Source organism: Cadophora gregata, assembly GCF_030347475.1.
Source record: "Cadophora gregata isolate MNR1 chromosome Unknown scaffold_16, whole genome shotgun sequence".
NCBI lineage: Eukaryota > Fungi > Ascomycota > Leotiomycetes > Helotiales > Ploettnerulaceae > Cadophora > Cadophora gregata.
In genome coordinates, this window is record NW_026695939.1 from 1,650,589 (window position 1) to 1,671,674 (window position 21,086).

General features: G+C 49.7%; 4 protein-coding genes across 4 annotated transcripts; 2 read left to right on the forward strand and 2 right to left on the reverse strand.

Annotated features, from left to right (window-relative positions):
- Nucleotides 1-3,496: 3,496 nt before the first annotated feature.
- On the reverse strand, nucleotides 3,497-7,202 carry ONS95_005768 (uncharacterized protein). Its single transcript, XM_058499197.1, has 2 exons — nucleotides 6,898-7,202; nucleotides 3,497-6,798 (listed from the first exon to the last, which is right to left on the reverse strand). The coding sequence occupies exons 1-2, from the start codon at nucleotides 6,945-6,947 to the stop codon at nucleotides 3,759-3,761; spliced, it is 3,090 nt and encodes a 1,029-aa protein (XP_058351465.1). The 5' UTR covers nucleotides 6,948-7,202; the 3' UTR covers nucleotides 3,497-3,758.
- Nucleotides 7,203-7,329: 127 nt separating this feature from the next.
- ONS95_005769 (uncharacterized protein) lies at nucleotides 7,330-8,774 on the forward strand. The gene is made up of 3 exons (XM_058499198.1): nucleotides 7,330-7,573; nucleotides 7,949-8,028; nucleotides 8,151-8,774. The coding sequence occupies exons 1-3, from the start codon at nucleotides 7,438-7,440 to the stop codon at nucleotides 8,235-8,237; spliced, it is 303 nt and encodes a 100-aa protein (XP_058351466.1). The 5' UTR covers nucleotides 7,330-7,437; the 3' UTR covers nucleotides 8,238-8,774.
- Nucleotides 8,775-8,883: 109 nt separating this feature from the next.
- On the reverse strand, nucleotides 8,884-14,368 carry ONS95_005770 (uncharacterized protein). Its single transcript, XM_058499199.1, has 4 exons — nucleotides 13,363-14,368; nucleotides 12,677-13,219; nucleotides 11,510-12,626; nucleotides 8,884-11,462 (listed from the first exon to the last, which is right to left on the reverse strand). Exons 1-4 carry the CDS (start codon nucleotides 14,023-14,025, stop codon nucleotides 10,033-10,035), a joined length of 3,753 nt encoding a protein of 1,250 aa, XP_058351467.1. The 5' UTR covers nucleotides 14,026-14,368; the 3' UTR covers nucleotides 8,884-10,032.
- Nucleotides 14,369-14,808: 440 nt separating this feature from the next.
- On the forward strand, nucleotides 14,809-19,280 carry ONS95_005771 (uncharacterized protein). Its single transcript, XM_058499200.1, has 2 exons — nucleotides 14,809-16,153; nucleotides 16,212-19,280. Exons 1-2 carry the CDS (start codon nucleotides 16,024-16,026, stop codon nucleotides 18,905-18,907), a joined length of 2,826 nt encoding a protein of 941 aa, XP_058351468.1. The 5' UTR covers nucleotides 14,809-16,023; the 3' UTR covers nucleotides 18,908-19,280.
- Nucleotides 19,281-21,086: the final 1,806 nt, after the last annotated feature.

Below are 21,086 nucleotides of genomic sequence, written 5' to 3' on the forward strand. Positions count from 1 at the left end.
CGCGTCAACGAAGCTTCACGACAAAGGATAAGGCTAAAAAAGCTGGGGTAGCAGCCAGCATAAAAGGCAAAACAACACTTCTCCCCTCTTACCATGACCGACGGAGGCGCGACCGAAAAGGCAAACACACACTGACCAGCCCGCTCACATCTGAGCACAAAAATGACATTCCGAAACCCTCGATCCCACAAGCCATCCGCCCAGGCCACGAGAAGGCCGACCTCAAGATTTCTCTTATGAAATGGAATCCCACCAAGATAAAGATGGTTACAAAGCCGACAATCCATGCGAACGAGCGAACCGGACAATTCCCACTCACAGACGACGAGCACGCTCCCCTGCACATGTCTCGAACCTTCCTGTCGGACATTAACCATAAGCACCCCAGCCGCCAACCAAATGCAAAAGATGGAAGTCAACAAGGTAAATAGAGTTTACACACTCGGACTTCGCGCCCAAAGATCTCCGCTACAAGCATCGCTTTTGGAACGTGCTCACGGTTCAGAAGCTGGCCAAAGCAAAATATACTTTCTGCTACGCAATGCTAATAAACCTTCCCGTGGATTCCCCTAATCAGCAACATATCCACGACCGGGGCGGCTGTAGGTTGCAATCCGAGAAGCATGGCATGAGTGCGAGGTTGCACTCGGAAACATTGCCTATTCATTCTGGTAGGCTTGAAATTGGAATATACAAGGTACTTCGACCATTTGCGCACCAGACGACCTGTGTATAAGTCAATGAGCTACGCGTCTGTGTTTTATTGCTATTTGCAAGTCATGCGAGTCGTGCTTTTCAAGCCCAATGATACCCAAAGAACCAAGCCGAAAACCGTCCGCAGGGTGATCTATGTCAACATATGGTTTGATGTCGAAAAGGGACAAGACGGAAGATTCCATGGTTTTGTGACCCTGGCCTTGTCAAGCTTTCAATCCGAAGTCAATAGAGCTGACAAGTCTTGATTGAAACCTCGGTCAGAACATTTTGGGGGATTTCCGCGGGATGCGATGCCTTCCTCCACCCGCTTTCCTCTTCAACTTGATCTGTTAAACTCCTTGTCAGCCAAATCTCTGTTTCGTCGGACGAACGAAATGTACCTCCTCAACTACGGATAAAATAGTAACCAACAAGCCACCCAGGATCCAATGACTAGCAAATGCGTAATTTACTTGGAAGAAGCAGGCACGTACAGACGGTCACCAACAATTATGCGGCCTCAAGGCCGATGAAACCCCTTGGATCTAGTTCCTTTACTTATCCAACTGCATATGCAGACGTCAAAGTTGCGTTTCCTCGCCTCACCTTACCTCGCCTCGCCTCGCCTAGCTCGGAACAGCACACTGCTTTGCATCCCGACTTCCTCGGAAACAAATCGACAGGGCCCCCGAATCAAATCACACCTGCATGCTAACCATGAATATCCTTCTCCAATTGACTTTCAAAGGTTCATCCGCACGCACGCGCGCACACTTGCATACAGATAAGTTAACTTAGATACAATAATTATAAGTAGCAAAAAGACCGCAGAGCAAAACGGAAGCGAAGCATCGCCGTATGATCTCCGGAGCCGAAGCATACTCTCCCCGAAACTTACTCCATCCCCCGAAAAGTCAAGTAGCGAGACGTCAGAGTTTCAAGACCCGACCCTAGGTGCTTTTTTTATTAAAATTTACCTTACTTGACCTTGACATAGAATTTTCCACATGCATCGCAGCCCATCTAAGGTTGAACTTGCGTGCTTGCTTACTTGCTTGCTTGCTTCTAAAACCAAAACAAGCGAACCCCGATTTCTTGTCATGTCATGTCATGCTGAAGCTTCCCGAGTCAGAATTCTAAATCATGCTCGCTGACGACTGCTATCTGATCCTCCTATATTCCCTGTCACGGAAGATATTCATAGATCTCGGAGGAATCTGTATCAGTGGTAATAATAAATCGATGTGTCACATATCATTTTTCTCGAACGCTGAAATCCAAGATCCGAGTTTTCTTCAGCAATACCTTACAGTAATACCGAACAGCGCACTAACGAACCGCGCCTCAAACTCGCTTGAAGAGAAGAGAAGAGCAAACAAACAAACAAGCAATCCTCAATCTCATTTTCTCCCCCTTCCCCGAGCACTGCGCTTTACGTCCGTAACTTCATAACGACAAGGTAATTAAATGCCCTACGAGCCTACGTCGCTCTCATTGTCATTCCCAGCTACTTCAAGATCTGCACTCCTCAACCTCCAAACAGCAATACTTACGCGCCCGCCTCGCCATCGTCCCTCATCCCTCATCCCTTACCCCTCACCTCACCCAACCCTTGCATGAACCCCCCCCCCCCCCCCCCCCCCCCCCCAAGGTTCACTCACATCACTTCGCCACACCACACCACACCATACCACACCATACCAAGCCCTGCCTGCGTTGCAGAAGTACGTGATAGTGATAGTGATACCAAATCCTCGGGTCCAAAACAATCAGCTGATTACTTGCCTTCCTTGCCAGGTTGTTCGGTTGTTCCGCTTTCTACCTTACCGTACCGCACCGCACCGTACCCTGCCCCTTCCAAGGCCGGTCCAACTTCCAAGGTTGATTTCCCTTGGGCTTGGCGCACACCACACCACGATGCGTGCGAATGAATGAATGAATGAGCAAACAAAACCCCAACGCCTCTAAACGCCTCCAACTCATCCTCATGTCTCACATCTTGCTATCTCGCGTGTCGTATCTCGTATAGCAGGATTATCGATGTGTCGTAAACTTACGTCCGTGTATTATTTCATCACAATAAGTAGGTAGGTATGTATGTATGTATATTTATGAGTTTTTTTACATTGCATCACACTGTGCATCGCACCGCATTAGACTCCAAGCCAAGTTCGGCCTCGAACACATACATAAATTACATACCTCACCTAATTATTCCAACACAAAATCCTCAAACATAACATAACACAACCTACCGTAGTCATCTTTGCACTTTTGGCGAACACGGTACGGTCCAGGTGAAATCCTCCATGCCAATGTTGGGTGCATGCATGACTGGGCCCGAAAACGCCGAAAAAACTTGGCCTGGCCGAATAGGAATCCTTAGGATTTGACAGCGGGAGCGGGTTGAGAGAGTAAAACTTGGCAGGAGAGCAGGAGAGAAGGACAGAAGGGGCGCGGATCGGAGATATTTCCGAGATGATAAATAGTTGTTGTTGTTGGAAAGGGATAGTGATATGGATAGGGATAGGGATAAGGGCGTACAGTGGATTGGCTCGTCAGTGATTCTCGAGAGGGGATTAGAGAGTGGTCTGGATGCTTGAGCTATGATCCGTGATCAGTGTTCGTAGCTGTTCTGGAGAAACGTTGGACGTTCAAGACTGGAAGGAAAAACTGAGCTAGCGACTTTACAGAATCAAACCTTCCATTCGCGAAAGGTATAATGAAGATAGACGTAGAAGCAGAGAGACATGTGCACAATGCAGGCAGGCATCTCGATCATTTCATGAACAATGTTTTGTATTCACACTACTTCTCCAATCAAGCAACCGCAACCAACATATTTACTATGCTTCCCCGAGTCTTTCTTCCTGCACGCGCATGGGAATGCTAAAGAATCAAATGAATCAAATCAAATCACAATGACCTTCCAATCCTGAACACCAATGGAGCAATGAAGAAAGCACGCAAGACTCCGCCATGCACCCACACCAAGTCATGCACCCACACCAAGTCATGAACAGAATAGAACAGAACAAGTCGAAATCCTCCCTCCACCATTCTCAAGAGCGAGCTCTCACCCGTCTCTTCGGAGCAGGCGTCCCATTAGCAGCCATACCAAGAGTCATCTTACTTCTCATACCAACCTTGACTTTTGGTGTCGAAGTAGCAGAAACAGATTTCTTCTCGTCACCAGGCAGGATAGCCTTCTCCTTTTCTCTCTCAGGCTCTTTCTCCGGAATCGTAACCTTCTTACTCTCTTTGCCCCCTTCCTTCTCAGTAAGGCTGGCCAGAACGACCTTCTTGCCCTCCTCAGTCTGAAACTGTGCAAGCTCTTCCGCCCAAACAACAGTGTTTCCCTTCTTGTTCAGCTTCTGCTTATAATTCTTCTCATCAAATACCTCTTTGAGTGCGCGTTGCCGAGTTGCTGGGTCGTCCTTCTCGTTTGCTTTCTTGGCGAGGAAGTCAGCAGGGTGGGAAGCACCGCCTTTGTTCTTGCGCGTGTTGACTTTGGTAAGGGCTGCAAGATCTTTCTCCTCGTTGCGGCGGAGTGTTACTGTGCTATCTCCATCTTGACCAAGTCGGCGGACAGGAATGAAGCTCGGTGCTGCTAGAGCTGCTGGAGCTGCTTTGACTGGAAGACGAGTCCGGCCGCTCCGCCTGATAGATCGCGGCTCGGTGGCATCGTCCTCTTGAGGAGCATCCTGAGTAGGTTCATTCCGCTTTCTGCGCTTGGTCGGTGAAGCAGGTAGACTAACATCAAATTCATCCTTGGCTTTGGGCGAGCCCGGCGATGATGTAGCATCTACTGTCTCAAGTGGGATTTGAAGAGGTGAGTGTGGCAGTGACCGCTTTCTCTTTGGAACGTATGTCTTTGCTTTGGCAGCTTTATTGGCCTTGACTTTCGAAAGGAAGTTTCTGAGCATGTCCGTATCATCATGGTCATAGACAGCAGGCGGAGCATTCTCAGAGATGGCTTTGGTGAGCTCTGTAGTGGTTGGGTCTGGTGTGGATGATCCAGGAAGGTCTTCTGATGCTTCATCTGGAGGGCTACAAGGAACGTCTTCGGAAGTGGCGATTGACATAGGCTCAATAAGCTCGAAGCTCTCTGCTGACTCTTCTGAGATCTCGTCCGAGAATTGTCCGCCTTGTACCGGTTCGCTGGTGGGGGATAGAGACTTGACTGGCCGACCACGCTTGCGCTTTGGCGTCCAGATCTCGAACTCCTCTCGTAACTGCTCATCACAAATCTCCTGCTCCGAAGTGCCTCGTTCAACTTCTTCCTGTCCCTCGAGTCCCTCAGAAGTAGAAATTTCTGGGACACTTTTCTCTGCAGCATTCGTTTCTTTCTCGTGCTGTACTTCCACACAAGCCTCTGCAGTCTCTGTTGATTGGAGTACCTCATTCATGGCAGTGTTATCCATCAGCTGATCATCTGATGGGACTTGCGAGACGGCCACTTCGTCCACATTCACAATGTTCTTATCTTGCTCAGCCTCATGCAATGCCCTTGAGTCCAAATGCAGGGAGACTGAATCTACAGAATGAGTCTCAGCACCAGTAGATATTGTGACTGTTGTCTCTGAAACCACAGCCTCCAATACTGGGGCAACCTGAGCGGAAGGCTCTTCTCGAGCTACAGAGCTGGCGCGGCTCGATCGACTCGTCCGGGTACTTCGCCTCGTAGCACTCCTTTGGGGTGTTTTTCTTCTTGATCTTGGAGTGCCCACTGCCTTCGTAGGTGAGAGTACAATGGCCATATCGGTCTCAGTTGACTGGAGCGTAGCTGGCTGAAGCTGTATGACCTTGAGTGGGGTCTGAGGAGACTGTTCTGAGATGGTTTGTAGTTCGGAGGACTCGATGGTGGTGGTAATATGAAGATCGCTTGACTCGACTGCTGCCTGAACTGCTTGCACCTCGGTGGTTTGAAGTTCGACAACTTGAGTGGTTGAGATTTCGACAATAGTATCAAGTTCGGATTGCGTTTCGACTCTTTCATGCACGCCATCTGGGACATCCTCAGTCTTCGAAGCAGACTCGTCGGTCAACTCAAGCAGTTGAGGGAAAGAGACTTGTTCTTGCACCTGCTCACAAGCCTCGTGCTGGACAGTCTCTTCTACTTCCTCTGTCTGGACAGCTTCTGGTAATGAAGTCTCCACTGCATCTGCCTCCTTTTCGGGAGAGGCGGTCTCCTGATTCTCGGATGCTTCAAGTACTGGTACAGTGAGAACAGCTTGTTCATGAACAGGCGCTGAATCTTGGGCGTCGTTCGGTTGCTCAGCCTTCGGAGAAGTCTCTTCAGACAGTGTACTGGCTTGTTGTAGTTTTGCCACAACCCCAGAGAAACTCTCCACAGCATCATCCCCTCCCTTCTGCCCAAAGATAAAAGAGCCCCTCCTCTCCTCCGTACTGGGCTCAACCAAATCACTCCTCGTAAGCCTCCTACTCTTCCGCATAGACCTCCTCCTTCTCGGCTTCTCAGTCTCCTGATCTGCATTCCCGGCACCCTCACCGTCATTAAGAGGAACCTTAGTGACTTTCGCCGGGCTCATCGCTGCCTTCACAGGACTCTGACCAACATCCAGCACAGGCGCCGCAACAACACTATTCTCAATACTGCGCAACGGTTTCCGCGGCGTAATCAAATGATTGGCATTCGTCCTCTTCCTCGGCACCACAAACGCGTCCTCATCCCACAACCCAGCAGCACCGCCAACCTTCCTCGGACTAGCATTTACAGCACCGATTCCACCATCCACAGATCTTTCCATCCCCTCAGCATCAACAACCATCCACCTCGCCTCCGCAATATTCTCCTTCGCCTTCCCTCCTACACCCGGAACACCACGTCTGCGCTTCCTAGCTCCCATCCCGCCATTCTCGAGCTCGAGGTCAGCCTGCACGGCATTCTCCTTGTCCGCTGCTGCGGCGAGGGAGAGTGCGGTGGTGGGGTGCAGGGAGGAGGCTTTCTTCCAGATTTTCTGGCCGGCGAGGCGCGGGGCGTGAGCCGGGACGGGGGCGCGTTCCCAGGGTTTGGGTTTCGGTTTGTGGGTGGTGGTGTGGGAGAGCGTGGTGGGTGTGAAGGCATCGCGGTATATGGACCTGTGGTGGTGGTGGGATTGTTAGGCTTTTGTGTTTCTCTCTTGCGGTGATTGATGATTCCTGGTAATTGAGAATTTGTAAAAGGATAGAAGAACGAACCAATTGTCCACTACGTTCTCCTTATTTCCTCCTTCCATATCCATCTCCATCTTCCTCCTCTTTTCGATCGCTCCAATTTCTCAGCTGCGCGGCGCGTCCTAGTTCTCCTCAAACTAGATACCTTCTCTTCAAGCCCCAGTAAACGGATCGAATCTCAAACCCGACTCGTAAAAATTGCACATGAAAAATTATTCTTCGCGCCGCTGTGTTAGTATCTGCTCTCAATATCTGCGCTGTGTCGTAGATGTGAGAGGCGAAATAGGCACACGATCATCAATCAAACAGTCGAGATTGAGAAGCTTGGGCGATGTTTGTTTACATTGGATTTTAGCTTAGTTTTGGGTCAGGGCAAGGACCCACCGATGTCTGCACGCTAACCTTATCCTGCTTAGCGACTAAATTATTGAAGCTCTCCTCTCCATAGCATTGAGCATCACATTACAAGATCAACGACTTCTCTTACAGTTCAACCCACCACGCTGCTCGATAGAATCCGTACACTACAATTCGAAGTACTGTTTCTACATACTACAGCACACAATGCCGCCACCAAAGGCAGGATCCGTTAGCACTGCGCTGCAGCCGATGCGCCTCCCTCCTCTCCCTAAGCTGCGAGTGCGACGCCCGAATCAGACAGATGCGAATCCGTGTTTGACGCTTATGAGTTCTGTGTTGAGTGAGTATTTTCTTCTGTCTCTGACTTATCCTGGATTCGATTGCGCTGGAGGCTGGAAGAGATAGGATGGGAATAGGATTCGTGGAAACTAGCGTCGAGGGCGAGTTTTGGTGGGATTGTACGATGTGAGAGGAGGATGCTTTGACAGGAGGTACAAGAAAGATGCCAAACTGGACTGGAATAGAAGAAGAGCGCATTGAACGGATACAAAGTCAGAGGGGATGGCCGCGGATGAACGTGGCAGCAACTGGAGAAGTTGAGACTTAGAGACACCTCGGAGGAACCCATCAACAACTGGCAGATCAGCACCTCACAAACAATCAAACGTCCCACCTCAAAAGAAAACAAGCTAACATCTTCTTTCTCCTCAAACAGCATGCTGGGCCTCCTCCGGCTACACCGCAGCAGGCTGTCAAGCCTTCGAGACCCAACTCCGAGCCTGTATGGACACACCTGTACGTCTACCTTCCCTCCCTCCCCCCTTCTTTCTGTCTTACCTACCTACCTATCTTTATAGATCAAGTAAAAGTTCCACGGGAATTGATAAATGCTGATAAGACTTTGTGTTCGTGAACAGAGACCCAAAACCCAAAAGAAAAACACAATCAACCACCACCTCTCCCGAATGTACCCCAACATCGTCGGTCCTCGAAAGAGGAAGTAAACGCTTCTTCCCCAGCCCAGACGAAAGCCCACCATATTTTCGCCCAGAGCCTTTGGGAATATGGTGTTTGTACGAATCATAAAGAGGAGTTGTTGAACGCAGACGGATGGGATGAGCTGACGAGCAGTATTTTTGAGCGAAAAAGAAGCGCTGGATACGTGTAGATGAAGGTGGCGTCGGAGACGGGCCGGGCCATATCATGAAGGGCATCTATTTGTCTCTGTATACCACACCACCAGCGTCTGTTTCTGGTTGATTGATTGTACAAAAAAGAGTGGACGGAGCGAGAAAATGGAGCATTGCCGGGATAGTTAGTTAGTAGATCGTCGCACTTTATTGTTGTTTTGCGGGCGCATGGACATGGTATTGGGGAAGGGAAGTAAGTGTTCTTTGTAGGAATATCCACAGCCATAGAGAACCAGAAATCTCAAATATGATGACACAAAATCATATAAAATCAGTCAAAACACAACGAACTCCAGCGCATCTACCAACTTCGGAAGTCACATCTATGATATTCGACAGTCTTAACATCAGATTCACACACGTTGCCTACAACAATCACAATCACAATCACAATCAACCAGCAAAGAGTAAACTCTCTCAAAAAAAAAAAAAAATTGAAAGGAAGCAAGAACTCGGACCTCTTAAACTCAATTCAATTCAATTCAATTCCTATGCACCGTAGCTAACTAGGCCAAGCAAGCCGGCGATTCAATTGCAATTCCAATTCCAATTCCAATTCCATCTCATCTAAACCCAGTACCTGGCTCCATCAATGCTCGCTTTCTCGCACGCTCCTTTGTTCCCATCCATCCATCGACCCAATATCTAACTAAATCTCTGCTCTCCTCTCTCCTCTGCTACCCTCTCCACTTGACTTGACTCGACTCGACTCGACTCTTATCATCCCTCGACCAAGTGTCACAATGTGGAGTGTGTCCGGGACGGTATCTCTTCTGTGCATGCTCCCATCGGCTCTTCCTCGATGCCGCGTACTCTCCCCGTTGGATATATCCCCCCAAGCCGTACTTTCCATTCCTCAACTGACTTGGCTAGTCTCTTGCCTTCCCCCATGCACACGCATACGCACACAGACAGATTCGATCCACCACGCTCACTTGCACACTTACTCCATTGCCCAGTCCATGCTCCATCTCTACAACACCCGACCATCCACAAATCCATTCATCCATCCATGAGGTATCGAACAAAGTTTCGTCGCCGACCACAGTTTCTATCGCTCGCGGGCAGTAAAGTAGCCAAGGAAGAAGGGAAAGTTTCAGCGCCGAGAATGAACCAACTCCCATCAGTCATCTGGCAACCGAGAAGAGAGAGAGAGAGAGAGAGAATCCATAGTAAGAGGGCACAAAAGGAGTAGAGAAGAAAGAAAAGAAAAAATACCAAAACGCCTATCAAAAACGCCCTCGTAGAAGCCAAATCCCCTCGCAAAATCTGATATGATCCGATATCATTCTTTCAAACAAAACAAACGCAAAATCAACGAACGTACTTGGGGAAAACAGAAACAAAAGAGGGTAAAAGCAGGCAAGCCCAGCGCAAGTTGAAACACCCCTCCCAATGTCATGTGTCCTGTCCCAGAAAATAAAATTGCAAATATCATATGTCGTCGTGTCTCTCCGCCCCAGAATGCTGGAAAGGGGTCTGTCGGCAGAGTAATGTTAAGTGTGGCATGTAGCCCAGATGATAATCTTCCTTGCACCAGCAATGATTGCACCGCCCATGCAGAATTGAACAGCGCAGACAAAAGTCTTCCTTCTTTGATTCGAAAATGCTAGTTATCCACACTGAGACAGAAAAGCTCGATTTCTCCGAGCTGACCTTGGTGGTATTGTTGCTTCTGCGACTCGCGCCATTCTTGGAAGGCGATCTGAATGTCGTCGTCCGATTCGATAGTGACAAAATCTCCGTCCTCATCCCGATATCGAAGTCTCATGGTCCCTTGAGCGATTGCATTGTTGGAAAATCTTCCCACTTTAGCATCGATGCGGTCCACAAGTGATTGGTAGGTGATGTTGAAGGCCACCACCAAAGTCACATAATTCCCGTCACAATTGACCTTGACCTTCAGTTGAGTGGGAAGACCCATGTCGCTATCTCCAGATCTTGCACTGCCGAGGGGAGGTGACAATGCTCGGCTATCCTGCATTGTAGAAGGAAACTGAGTTGTATTGCTCCGGGCATATTGGGGTGCATTCCCATATTGCGAATTTTGCTGCAGCCGCTCCCTCTGTGCCCCAGGAGACTGGGTATTGGATCTCATCGGCAACCCGTTAGGAGAGTTGTTTTGAGATCTGGGAATACCATTGTCGTAAGCTGGGTGAAGATGCGCAGGAATACCCGGAACAGCGGGTACCGGACCGCTGATAGATCCATTAGGAAGTCGTCGAGTTCCGTTTTGAGCATTGATGTCTGGAGTGCTGTAAGAACGACTTCTCTGTTGCGCTGCAGTTTGCTGAGCGGATTGTGAAGCCATGGCAGGAAGGGAAGGCCGTTGTGGAGTACGGCCATTCATCTGATATGCATCAGCGGGATTTTGGCTGCCTCTTGAAGGTGCCCGAGGTCCCGCTGGTGCGGTGTATCTGTTGTAATCAGCTGGTTCCCATCCACTCTGCGGTGTCCCTTGTCGTGGGAATGGGAACATTGAAGAGGTTGTGCTTGTCCTTGAGGATGCTGGTGACTCAGCAACCGGAGAGAAGTAAGAATCTCCTCCCCTTTGACCGGGGGAAGGCATTTGAGTTGCAAGCTGTGTTTGCAAGCTCAGAGGCGGGTTCTGCATCCCACCCATTGGGAAGCGAGGTGGTGGTGCCCTTGCGATGCTGACAAGTGATGGGCCACTATCGCCCGTCGCAGCTCTCGATCGAAGACTTGTGCTGGAAGAATTTCGAGCCATCCCAGGGACAGGTCCTGGATACGTTGAGTTTGGCACTGGTGCCGATTGAGGTAAGCTGTATTCATCATCGTCATCGTCGTCCTCTTGCTGGGCATAGGGGTTGGGAATGGGGGCAGTCTGATCTCGCATCCACGCAAAGTCCGCTGGTGGTGCATCCGGACTGCTTCCGGCCTGGACGGTGCTAGCGTGGGCTTTTCGTTGTCCATCCACGCCTTCATACCATTTCCTCATGGTTTCCTCATTTGAGAATCTTATGATGAAGTTCTCAACTCCAGGATCTCCTTTCCAGAAAATTTGCACGGTGTAAGAGCCTACATTGTTATTAGCCCAGGTCGTGAAGTATTGGGCTCTTACTTACCTTGCTTTGCTAACGACATGACCTCCGTCACGTTGGTCATGAAGATTCGCCCCTTGAGTTGAAGCTTGGCATTCTTATTGGGTTCCTTATTTTTGTTCTTGTCCTTCTTGTCCTTCTTATCCTTTTGCGCCCCCATTAGTTTGTCCTTCGATTTATTCGGATTGACTTCTTTGCAGCAAAGAAGGATTCTCTCAAAAAGGTAAATCGTGTACTGTTCGTAATGTGGGCAAACAATGCCCGCTTCGTCAGCATATGTACTTGCAAAGAAGGGTTCGCCTGTCGCAGGATTATTGCCAGTAAATTGATGAAAGAGCATGTTGGCAAAGAAGTGGTCCATAGCCTCTTCAGGACCGCGCAGCTCTTCATTTGCAGAGGCTGGTTGGTCTAGAGAGACTGCTTCCCAGTTCGCAGGGATCTCCGAGGGCTCCTCCTCAATCTCCTCACCGATATTGGTCAATGAATTCTGTCGGGAGTGTTGGGAGGAGATGGCCGCCTTGCGCCTCGGCGATCCTTCTTCAAATTCTTCAATGTGACTTGCTGGGGAGCTCTGACTGTTGAACGAAGTTTGGATAGTGAGGGTGCTTTGATTCGTGAAGGAGCGCAGTCTGGAGGACAAAGATAATGACAAAGACGCCTTGCGCTTTGAGCCTTCCTCATCAATTTGGTCATCAGCTTGAGCAGAGGAGCTCAGGGTAGGGAATTGCAAACTGAAGGAGCCTGGACTGGTGACAGAGCTCCCGCTGATGGCTGTGCTTTGACTGGTAAACGAGCGCTGTCTAGAAGACAAAGTCGCCTTGCGCTTTAAGTCTAGAGATGCTCTCATCTCCCCGAGTGAAGACAAATTCTGAACAAAACTAAAAAGGGGGCGTACTTCTTTTTGAACGTCGCTCTTGCCCGTCACCACAGGGAAATGCCCATGCTGCAGCAAGTCCCCGAAGTGATCAACCCTATGATTCTTCCAATCATCCACTCGCGCACACAAGTCTTCCAACGCCTCTGCCCTAAGTTCTCGGTCAACGGCTGAGTTGGCTTGCATAAGAACCCTGTTGGACGCTTCGATTCCGGCGGTTAGATCTGCCTTCGTGTCGTCGCTTGCACCTGTTTTGTCCCTTAAATCCTAGAGAAAGAGTAAGCTGGAGCCGAATCCTAAATATATCAATTGCATACCTTCAGTAACAAGGGATACTTAACCAGACGCTGCATCGGTTTGAGGAGAAATCCGTCCAGCGTATTGAAGTCTACAACCACTGGATGATCTGCCAAAGCAATCTTGTCGAATTCTCTTTTGGCAATAGCTGCTGCTTTCCTCTGGTTCGCAATAAAAGGTTGGTAGATCCCAAATGCTTCCTCATAGTTGGTGAATGGCAAACCCCATTCCTGTCTATCGTCCGGTTGGGAGTTTGTTGTTTCAATCTTTATGAGAAATCTCCTTTGAAAATCCAGTATCGCGTTAATGTTGAGGAAAATATCATGGACCACGTCCCCAGGTATCACTCCCTTCTGCTCTATCGTCTTCTTCAGTTCGTGAAGGTTCTCCAAGTCCTGAACATATTTGCGCTCTGTATCCACGAGTTCTCGAACAACATGATCTCTGTAGCTCATCTGAGATCCTGCCATGGCAGCTGCTGGTACCGCGTCGTCTTTTTCGGATGTCAGGAGGTTTCCTTTCTGTTCTGCAACATCGAGAACAATATTTATAACTTGGGTGACCTGAATGTCGATCAGCGGAATCCTAGAAGTCAGTTCGAGTGAGGAGTGTAGGGCTGTGAATAATCGGGCACACGGCAATTATCCCCGAGTAACTTTCAATTGACTCCAGAGCAGTATTTCAAGACAGAAAATTCACTACACACCTTTACGAAACCCGTCGTATCGTCACCGAATAAATCCTGTAAAGAAAAGCACTCCCCAGGAGGCAGTTTCAGGTCCCCTTTCAGACATGCTTCTACGAATTTGAAGGCCGCAATCTTCGGCCTCTTTGCCTCTGGTATTTTCTCATCAATCTTCAGTGGCTCCGGCGGTTTCAAGGAATTGTATATGGTCATCAACGGCGTCCCTTTCCGCAGGCACCTCCACAGCGAGGATACCGGGTCCATATCCTCCCCCTCATCCTCCGAATCCGAGTCATTCAGATGGGTATCAAAGTCGGGCACGGTTGCCAATCTCTGCCGTAGATTCACACATATCTGGTACAGAGACCTCGATGCGTCGGCCCGTTGGTTTATGATGTTATTCGTTGCCACGACATTCCCGCCGTTCTGAGCCATCTGGGTCGGGGTCGGGGGAGGTGGTACGAGAGTGGCCGAGCTGGACATGGAGGATATCGATGTCGAGGATGCAGACGTATAGGCCGTGGATCCAGACAGTTGGGAAGATCGCGAGCTGTGGCTCATGGTATGGCCTAACCCCGGGATGCCATTGTTGGCGCTTCGAGAATTGAAGACAGGCGCGGTGTTCGTCCTGGAGAGGGGTCCATGAGACTGCGCCATGTGAGTGGCAACGCCGCCCAAGGACATGAACAAAGATCGCGAAGGTTGGAGTGGGCGACAGGTGAGTTCGGCATTCAAACGTGCATTTGCGTGTGGGTTTGAAGATGGGGAGATGGGGACGTGGACGTGGACGTGGACGTGATGGGGAAGGGTTGGAGATTGCGATGTGGTAGTGGTGTTGAGGATAGTAGGTAGAGGTAGTGGTAGTGGCCGTAAGGTAGGGGGACGGAAGGTTAGGTTGGACGGGTCGGAGTCGCAGATCGAGATTGGGATTGGGACTGGGACTGGACTGGACCGTCTTGGGCTGGGCCTTGACGGATGCTTGGGGGTTTGGCTGGCTGGGATGGTTGGGATTGGGGGAAGGGGGGGGGGAAGGGGGGGATGCTCTAGGGTTGATTCAAAGGGGAGGGAGGGAGGGAGGGAGGGAGGGAGGCGGCAACAGCAGCATCAGCGGCACAAAGCAGTGGAGGAGCAGAAGCAGAAGCAGGACTGGTACGGAGGTACAACGGTACAACCACTCCACTCCACTCGTAGGAACTTTTAGCTTTTGGCAGTCGCAGCCCAGGGTCACGGAGTGCTGTGAGCGCTGTGAGTGCTGTGGTTCGTCTCGCTTGCCTCCTGAATCCCATTCCTGGTCTTCCCTTCACTGGTGCTTCCCTCCCCTCCCCTCCCCTCCCTCCCCCATCCCGGCGGCTTATTACTGTATTCATTGTCATTGCCATTCCAACTCCATTCCATTGTGAAGTGAAATATATTGTCTCCGGCCACCCCTCCCCTCCCCTCCCCTCCCCTCCCCTCCCCCTCCTCTCCCGAAAGGCACAAAGCTCCAGCTGTCTCCCGGTCTCGTTCCTGCCCAAATCCAAATCCAAATCCAAATCCAAATCCACTCAGGCTCTGGGCAGCATCGATATCCACCCTCCGCTACACTGCCGCTGTCCCCCTTCCTCCACTTCCTTGCCCTTCACTGTTGCTCGTCTCGACTTTCTGTGTCTCAGAATGGCACCGCACCATGCAGGATAAGAAGGAGCCATGGGAACCTCTCACAGCATCGTGTTAAGGTATTCACTCTCTCATGCCAATGGTCAATCATGCCGAGGTTGATAATTGTCAGAAATGCAATGTGCATGGCGGCGGCTGCCTCTCTGTAAGGAACCAATGTACAGTACAGGACAGCACCTATCAGATCCTGACTCTGCTCGTGCACTTCTTCCTTTTGCTCGCCCTTTTCCTAATTGTTTTGACCTCTTAACCTGGAACTGCTCTGCTTCCTTTTGCGGGCTAGGGCGACAGGGCAAGACAAAACACAGCGGCACTTTTTGACATCCCATCCTCTCCTCTCCTCCTCTCCTGCCGGAGGGGATAAGATAAGCTTAATGCCCGCAATATACCCACGACGGTTGTTGCAGTCGCTGTGAAAGTCAATAAATGTCGCCGCCAGAACAACAACCCCAATCCCAATATCCTGTTTTGACAGACTGCTGCGTCAAACTTGGTACCCTACTGTCAGGTAGGAAAGGTGGGTGGGTAGATTTTCGTCATCCATCTCTCTTCGCCCACAACGACTGTCCAAATCAAGAGCACAGCCTCTTTAGAATACTCACTCAAAGACATGTCATCCCCAACCCCGTTCTTCCTTCTTGAATCATACAAACATTGCCGTTGCTGCGACTGCCGACCTCTCGCCGGCCCCCAAATTGTCTGATCTCCTGTGCTACTGTACATTCGTAGCGCGCTCTGATTGGCGACATTGCGATAGGCGATAGACGATACCTTGCCTTGCCTACCCTGCGAGCCTGCCTCGCCTGCCTCGAGAGCATTTGCCTGACAACAACGAGGTGGGCCTGATTCAGCACGTCCGCATCCACCATAACATCGAGATCCACGTCGAGATCCAGCCTCAGCCTCATTTCCTGGTTTGTTCTGGAGATCCAGTGCACCTTGCTTGCACTCTGCTGAAGGCTCAATCCTCGTGTGGCTTTGGACCTAGAATTTGGCCAACCTCGGTCACCCTCGTCATCGTGGATCATGGCGGGCAATATGACCTCCTATGAAGGTTCCCCTCAGGACGAGGGCTATAGTGAAGACCCCTTAACCATTGGCAATTCAGCAACTCTGCCTCCATGGGTAGAGAGCATGTCAGCGGTAGAAAGGACAGGTACGTTTGGAATAGCAAGGGTCGTGGTGATTGTAGATCGTGAGGCTGACAATTGTAGAATACGTGATGAATATCATTTCCCATCTGCCTACGTCCCAAGTCGCGGACATCGTTAGCAGACTACGACCTCGTCTTTATATCAACTTCTTCAAGTATCTCCCCCCCGAGGTATGCTTGAAAGTTCTGGGTTTTCTCGACCCGACCTCCCTGATCAACACCGCTCGGGCTTCGCGAGAATGGATGGCTCTGGCTATGGACAGGAAGCTGTGGGAACAATTATACATCTTGGAAGGCTTCAGGGTGATCAAGTCGGAGGTGGAGCGCTTCGAGGCTTCGCTAAATGTAGGCTCGATGAGTTCGGACAGGTCGGTCTTGTCAAGACCTAGTGGCCAGGCTGATGAGGAACACGCGAGCAAGAGACGAGCAACACCACAACGAATCCTACCCAGTCTCCAGACAGATGTTGATTCCGAAATGCCGGACGTGGATGCAGGACCGAAGCAGGTATCGATATTTGGTGGACAGATGACAAAAGAGCCACTTTCTACTCGAGGGGATGTTGATGTACCAATGCTCTCCCCTCGAGCATCTTCTTCAATGACTTCGCAATTTCCAACCAAGTCTGCAAAGAGTACGCAGAGTCGATCCAGCCATCGCACATCGACTGGGACTACTGCGCCTATATTGACGAACATATCTTCTTTAGTGGTGGAGGACCCGTCAGATAAGAGAAGAAAGTTGAACTGGCAATATCTTTATTCACAGAGGCGACGCTTGGAAGCAAATTGGGAGAATGAGAAATACATAAACTTCCAATTACCACACCCAGCACATCCTGAAGAGGCTCACGAGGAGTGCATCTACACCATCCAACACTCCGGGAAATACCTGGTTAGTGGAAGTCGAGACAAGACTTTACGAATATGGGATCTGGATACCAGAAGATTACTTCGGGCACCATTACGGGCACATTCAGGCTCAGTATTGTGTCTTCAATTCGATGCGGATCCAGAAGAAGACTTGATCGTGTCCGGAAGTAGTGATGCGACAATAGTGTTATGGAAGTTCTCGACAGGACAAGTAATTCAGCGACTGAGGAAAGCACATCGAGAATCAGTTCTCAATGTCAGATTCGATAAGCGAGTACTGGTAACTTGCTCCAAGGACAAGACAATCAAGATCTTCAATCGAAGGGATCTGAATGCAGGTGATTTGGGTTATCCAGGCTACTCGGGGGTAGTTCATCCAGTTCCGACATTTCTCAACAATTATGGTTACAATCCTGCGCCGAGTGCAGGCCTACCAGTAAAACCAGCATATTCCATGATCGGGTGCTTGGAAGGTCACGGCGCTGCCGTTAATGCCGTACAGATTTTCGGAAATGAAGTTGTCTCTGCTTCTGGAGATCGTACTGTCAAGGTCTGGAATTGGCCAGAACAAACGTGTACACGAACTTTGATTGGGCACACCAAGGGTATTGCCTGTGTTCAATACGATGGACGCCGAATCGTCAGTGGAAGCAGTGATAACGAAGTCAAGGTGTTCGATAAGGAGTCTGGTTTGGAAGTTGCCAGTTTGAGAGCTCACTCGAACCTGGTTCGTACTGTTCAAGCTGGATTCGGCGACTTACCATACAGTGCCGAGGAAGACCAAGAGGATGCGAAAGCTATCGATCACGAGTATTTCAAAGCTGTAGATTCGGGGGCAATTCCTCGAACAGTCTATTTACAACGAGGCCGTCCTCGAAATGCCGGATCTCGGAGACCGGAAGACATAACCGCGTACGGCGCCAAGCTACCACCAGGCGGGGGAGGTGGCCGATTTGGCCGCATAGTTTCAGGATCATATGACGAGACTATAATCATCTGGCGAAGAGATAAAGAGGGTGTTTGGAGAGCCCAGCATACTCTTCGCCAAGAAGAAGCCGCACAGGCAGCATCCAGGGCTGCCGCGCCAGAAGCCGTTCAACCTCCTCAAACTACAGTACAATCAAGTGCCACACCCTCAATCGATGTTGATGCACCAACTCTACCCTTTCCACCTGGTAGCGATTCTTTCTATCGTCACTTAATCGACACAACCGTTCCTCGAGGCCCGATGGCATTACAGGCAGCCATACATAATCATCCCCAACTACTACAATACGACTACCTTATGCAAATTATTCGCAACCTCCCAGCCGAATTAGAACCAGTCCAGACCTCCATCGTCGACGACGCAAGGCAGGCAGCTCAAGCTCAAGCTCACGCTCCATTACCCACCATCGCCGGACCCTCATCACTCTCTCATCCCAACCCATCCATGTCAGCCATGCACAACATGGTCCAACAATGGCACAGTACCCTCCCCTTAACAGCAACCACCACCACCACCAATACATCATCCTCATCCCCATCCGGCCCCTCCCACCCATTACAAGCAACCCAAACCTCCTCCCTATCAACGCCTCTCCCTCAAACCCAACCAATCACTCAATCACATACTCAACCACCAGCTCCCGCACCTTCAACACAACCCCTACCAACCACTCAACCACTCGCCGCAGCCCTCGCCGCAGCCCCAGCACCCCATCACCACCACCACGGCGCCGGCCACCACCACGTCCAAGCCAACATGGCCCGCGTATTCAAGCTCCAATTCGACGCCCGTCGCATCATATGCTGTAGTCAAACCAGCACCATTGTAGGCTGGGACTTTGCCAATAACGACGCGCAGATTATCGAGGCGTCGAGGTTTTTTGCGCCGATTGAGTAGTAGGGTGGTGGGTAGGTGGGTGGTTGCGGGGGTGGGCGTATTGTGATGCATTGGGAGAAGAACGTAGAGGAGGTGAGAGATGGATGAGGGGTAATGTTTTGTGAGGAATTTAATGTACTAGGTGGGTGAGTGGGGTATATAGAGGATTTTGATGAGGTCTGGGGAGTATAGAAGGGGAAATGTAATGGAATGGCATATATGGAGTGGGTGGTTGATCACACGGATATGTGATGTCTTCTTGTGTTCTGTTGTGTTGTGCTAGCAGAGTTGTTGTATTGTACGAGTTATTTATCAATCAATCAATCAATCAATCAATCAATCAATCAATCAATCAATCAATCAATCAATCAAAATTACGATGTCACGATTTCCATCCAGTTTCTTTCCTTTTTTTTTTTTCTCTCTTGTCGTCTGTCTGTCTCTACACAGCCTATTTATTTAATCCTCAGCAGCGGCCAGCGGGAAAGGGCAAAGCAAAGCAAAGCAAAACGAGCCATCATCCTTCCATCCATGTATGGACGATTGCCCGGTCTCGGTGATCGTATTTTTGTAAGAGGCTTTGCCTGTATGTTCTGTTCTGTGTGTTCTCTGTGCGTGTGCACCCAATCCCCTCCTCACTTTCTCTCCTGGCTACTGGGTAGTCAGTCTCTTTTACGTACATACCTACCTACCTACTTGTCTTGAGATACACTCTCCCATCTCGGCGAAGCGAGGTGAGGCGAGACGAGGTGAGTATTTTTTTTGGCTATATTATATTATATGATATGATATGTAAAAGAAAGCATAGATGTTATCCAAAATAGCTTAGCTGGATGGTTTCTGCCACATGAGAGCATGAGTATAAGTATGATGGCGGTGTCGAGATGATAATGTAGGGCCCGTAGGGTTGGTGGTCCCTGAGAAGATGGAGGTAGTCGAAGGCATTGCTCATTTGACACCCATGTACTCTGTGAAAAGGCTAGTCTGGGCAGGCGTCATTTATGTCCATTATCCCAACACGATCAGAAACCTTTAACTTAGAATGTAATTATGGAAAATCCAAAAATTGTAGATGGCAAATCCCCGCATCTCTCACAGTCACCATACTATACTATCAGTGACTGTTTTGTCTAATATAAAGTCTAGCTCAGCAATAGCACCGGCGAGACCGAAACTCGAGTCTGGATTAATTCCCCTTGCTTTAGCTATCATCAAGACAGTTGAACTGTTGGCATAAGTACAGTACGGTGTTGGGTCATTTGAAGCTCACGCTGTACCACTTCAACTATAACCTATATGCTCAAGACATCGTTAAGTTTTGTTTGTCGTGTTCATGAGGACTCATAGAAGGATTTCGAGACACTAGGCTGTCAATATATGCCCACAAGATTCTGTGCCGGCCTTGTTAATTGAATATTCCAGGTGTCAACTATGAACCTTCTCTTCACCTATGAGGGGGGGGAGAGGTTGGTTAACCGTGTTCATGATCGTGGTTGGATTGCCTTTCCTGCATGTTTCTGGGCCGGGCTAACGCAGAGGTTCTTCGTCATGAGGCTGTCAGTCTTGTCTGTGACATAACCGGAGCTTTAAGTACCAAATGTACGTTTCAGCGAACCGATTAGAGCTTTCAGAACATCAGAAATTCACCGGTTTCTTCATGCCACTCACAAAGCGAGTATCTGCTCTGCGCAACAATTCATTCACCCAGCTTAGAGACGGTGTGCATGTCCTTAAATCCTCGTTATGTCCTTAGTAGACCCAGACCGGGCTCTATCTATCCAATCCAGCCCAGTCTTCCCCTCTCCTTTTCATCTCATCTTCCCCTATAAATCCCACTAGAATACCCGATCACATCCCCCCAGGTCTTGGCTTCCTTTTAAACACAAACCAAGCCATGACCGCCAAGAATGCCACTCCAAACGCAAGACCGATAAACAAACCTTCTGGGTTGCCATTCCCTTTGTCGTTGGATTGAGATTCGCCGAAATGTAGGGTTGTGTTTAACAAAGGAGGGAAGGGCTGGTTGGTTGCTTGGAAGGGAAAGGGTGGTTGTCGGGTTGAGGACATGGTATGTATTAGTGTTGTGTGCTTGGTGGTAATGAACTTTGTCTTTAGGAAGTGGGAGATGTGGAAATTACTGGTACTGGTTGTGGAAGAGAATAAGGGAAGGATAGATACGGATGGCCGGGAAAAAATCTGT